Raw genomic sequence first — 2587 nt, forward strand, 5'->3', positions numbered from 1 at the left:
AGTGAATTATTTCGTCCACTTTGCAATCAAATAAAGTCATGAATAAAGCAATGTCATACTAACACAATAAGATCGAAAGCAAACACATAAAAGGTCAACATTCCTCAAATGACAAAGCAAATCAATCCTTCATTTGCCATTCAAGACCTTGGCTTTCCACCCCTCAAACTTAATTCTCACAACATCCAAGCCTATTTAGTCACATAAGGTCTAACCTTTAATTTTCAACCCAACTGTATAATAATCCTCACAAAGAGATCATACCGAGAGATCTTCATCTAAAAACCGATTATAGTACCACAAAAAGACTGGTAACAGTATAGAATCAACTTCAACTTAAAAGTAAAGCTAGAGGGAGTGATGTATATACCTTCAGCAACACTAGTTGATGATGACGGTCGAGCGCCCATCGGCATCGCAGCTGGAGTTGAGGACCTCGACATCGGCAATACTGGTGGTGGTCGGGTGAAGAAAACAATGGACAAGTTAGGGCTCATATTTTCACCCAAATTAGACTAGCAGTAGAGAAATTGAAAGAGGAGAGAAGAAGGGATCCGATAGGGCATCAAGAAAGAGCGGAGAATGGAGAGAGAACGAAGGAAGAAGGGGTTTTCTTCGAAAAATCTTGTGGAGAAAGAACTTGAAAGAGAACTGATTCTCGAAATTGAAAGAGGAGACAAGGGGGAGGGGGAGATGTTTTGTGGATATTGAGGGCGGGGTATTTTAGGGGTAAACCTCCAAAATGTTTTAATACAAAATACTATCACTTTAAATTATATTATTTGGATTTAGAGAGAAATACATAAAGTTAAATGGGTTCAATGATACAAAAGAAAGTTATGGGGTTTATAGATAAATCAGGGAAAATAATTGAGCCCAACAGACCAAACCCCTGAATATTAAAGCTAACGAGCACCAGTTAACAAATGCCTAAAAAACCAAATAATATTAATTTCTCTCTACGTCCAAAAATATCACATAAGATAGGGCGTACTAAAAGTGAGACTTTTAGAGATACTAGAGTACTTAAATGAGGTCATTTAAGTGCAATTTTCCCCAAGATTTAGAGTTTTGAACTTATGATAGAGAACTGGAGAAATCTGTAGTAACAAACTCATAAATCTATAAGGAGGGATGATCATATTGCAAATCTATTATCTTTTTTTTAACAACCACAAACAATTTTTTTTATTTGATAGTTTCTGAAAAAAGACCTCACATTTGTCGGTGATAGTACAGCATAAAATTTGTAGTATAATTAACATTATTCAACAAATAAAGGACTCTATCAGCGCAACTGAGATTACAAAATATAAATTACAAAATAAAATTTGAAGATAGCATTTTGTCAATCATTACAAAGGAAGCGCTCACAAAACCAAACACACCCCAAAAATAATTGCTACAAGCAAACCATACAATCTCTCAGCTGCTTCCTGTTTGTAAGCTCTCTTCAGGGACAATACTAGTCTTACTCACAATTCCCTTACCAAAGTAGTCAGCAATCACAGAAAACCCATCTTTAGAACTCTTCACTTGCTTAAAAAACTGATCCTGCTCTTTTGCATTAACTTCAAGGTTTCTTTTGGTCTCTAAGACCAATCTATATTCAGGTGCACATTCAGGACATTCTTTCTCGTTGTCACCAAGGCATCGGAGGTGGAACGAGTGCATGCACATGAAATGCACTGCAGGAAGATCGAGAGTGAAAGTGCACGCCGTGCACTTGCTCAGCTGGAATATCTTTGCGTTGCTTTTGAGCTCGTGTATTTCCTTCCTCATTGAAGCTGTGTCTTCCTGCATTGTAGAAACATGAACTAGATTAGGTCAACATGATTTGATTTTACAACTGCATAAAAATAGGGGTATTTGCAGATACACCCCCTGTAGTATCGGGGTATTATGCGTGATTGCGAAGAGAGAGCACCCAACCCCCCACGCCCCCCCCAAAAAAAAAAAAAAAAAAAAAAAAACAAAATATGGAGAGTCCGCCTGAATTATTTGCTCATATGCAGGTAGACAATGTGTGATAAAAAAAAATCACTCAGGTGGTCTTCTGCAATTGGGCTATAGTACCGGGGTCTATCCGCAATTAACCCAAAAAAGAAATAACTGCACGCAGCTCCAACTACAGCTAGAACTATATGAAGTTGCTACGATTGCAACTCCTTACTAATACTAAACAATCACTCCCTTGCGTTTTGGGAATTTGTTGTTTTTGGATTTGCAGACAAATTGTTGGAGGTTCAACTAATAGCAATGACGAATGACAACACACATGAACAGTATTGCCTTTCTCCACACAACAGTACTTATCTCGTGCAATAAACCAAAACGGATATTTTCTCTTTTTTGGGTTATTTGCACTTAAATACCCCGAAGTTTACCTCTTTCTTTTTTCTTTGATACTCCAAAGTTCTGTTTAGCCCACAAAAAATACCCCAAAGTTCTACAAACTTGAACTTTGAAACACCAAATTTTTTCTTTTCCCAAAAAGTATCTCTCACTTAAACTTAATTTCGTAAAATTTCATTAGTTTGGGGTATCAAATTTAAACTTTTGGGGTAACAAAGTTAAGTTTTGTTGA

At 36.8% G+C, this 2587-nt stretch overlaps 1 protein-coding gene across 2 annotated transcripts in view; it reads right to left on the minus strand.

Moving 5' to 3' along the window:
- LOC109834241 (vacuolar protein-sorting-associated protein 11 homolog) overlaps window positions 1277-2587 on the minus strand; it is a 14134-nt gene continuing 12823 nt past the window's right edge. For both annotated transcript variants that reach the window (XM_020402219.1, XM_020402220.1), the window contains one exon: window positions 1277-1797. In XM_020402219.1, coding sequence (XP_020257808.1) covers window positions 1426-1797 — 372 coding nt within the window. In that variant the 3' untranslated portion in view covers window positions 1277-1425. The remainder of the gene's footprint in view (window positions 1798-2587) is intronic.

Source organism: Asparagus officinalis, chromosome 3 (genome assembly GCF_001876935.1).
Source record: "Asparagus officinalis chromosome 3, Aspof.V1, whole genome shotgun sequence".
In the NCBI taxonomy this organism is placed as follows: domain Eukaryota; kingdom Viridiplantae; phylum Streptophyta; class Magnoliopsida; order Asparagales; family Asparagaceae; genus Asparagus; species Asparagus officinalis.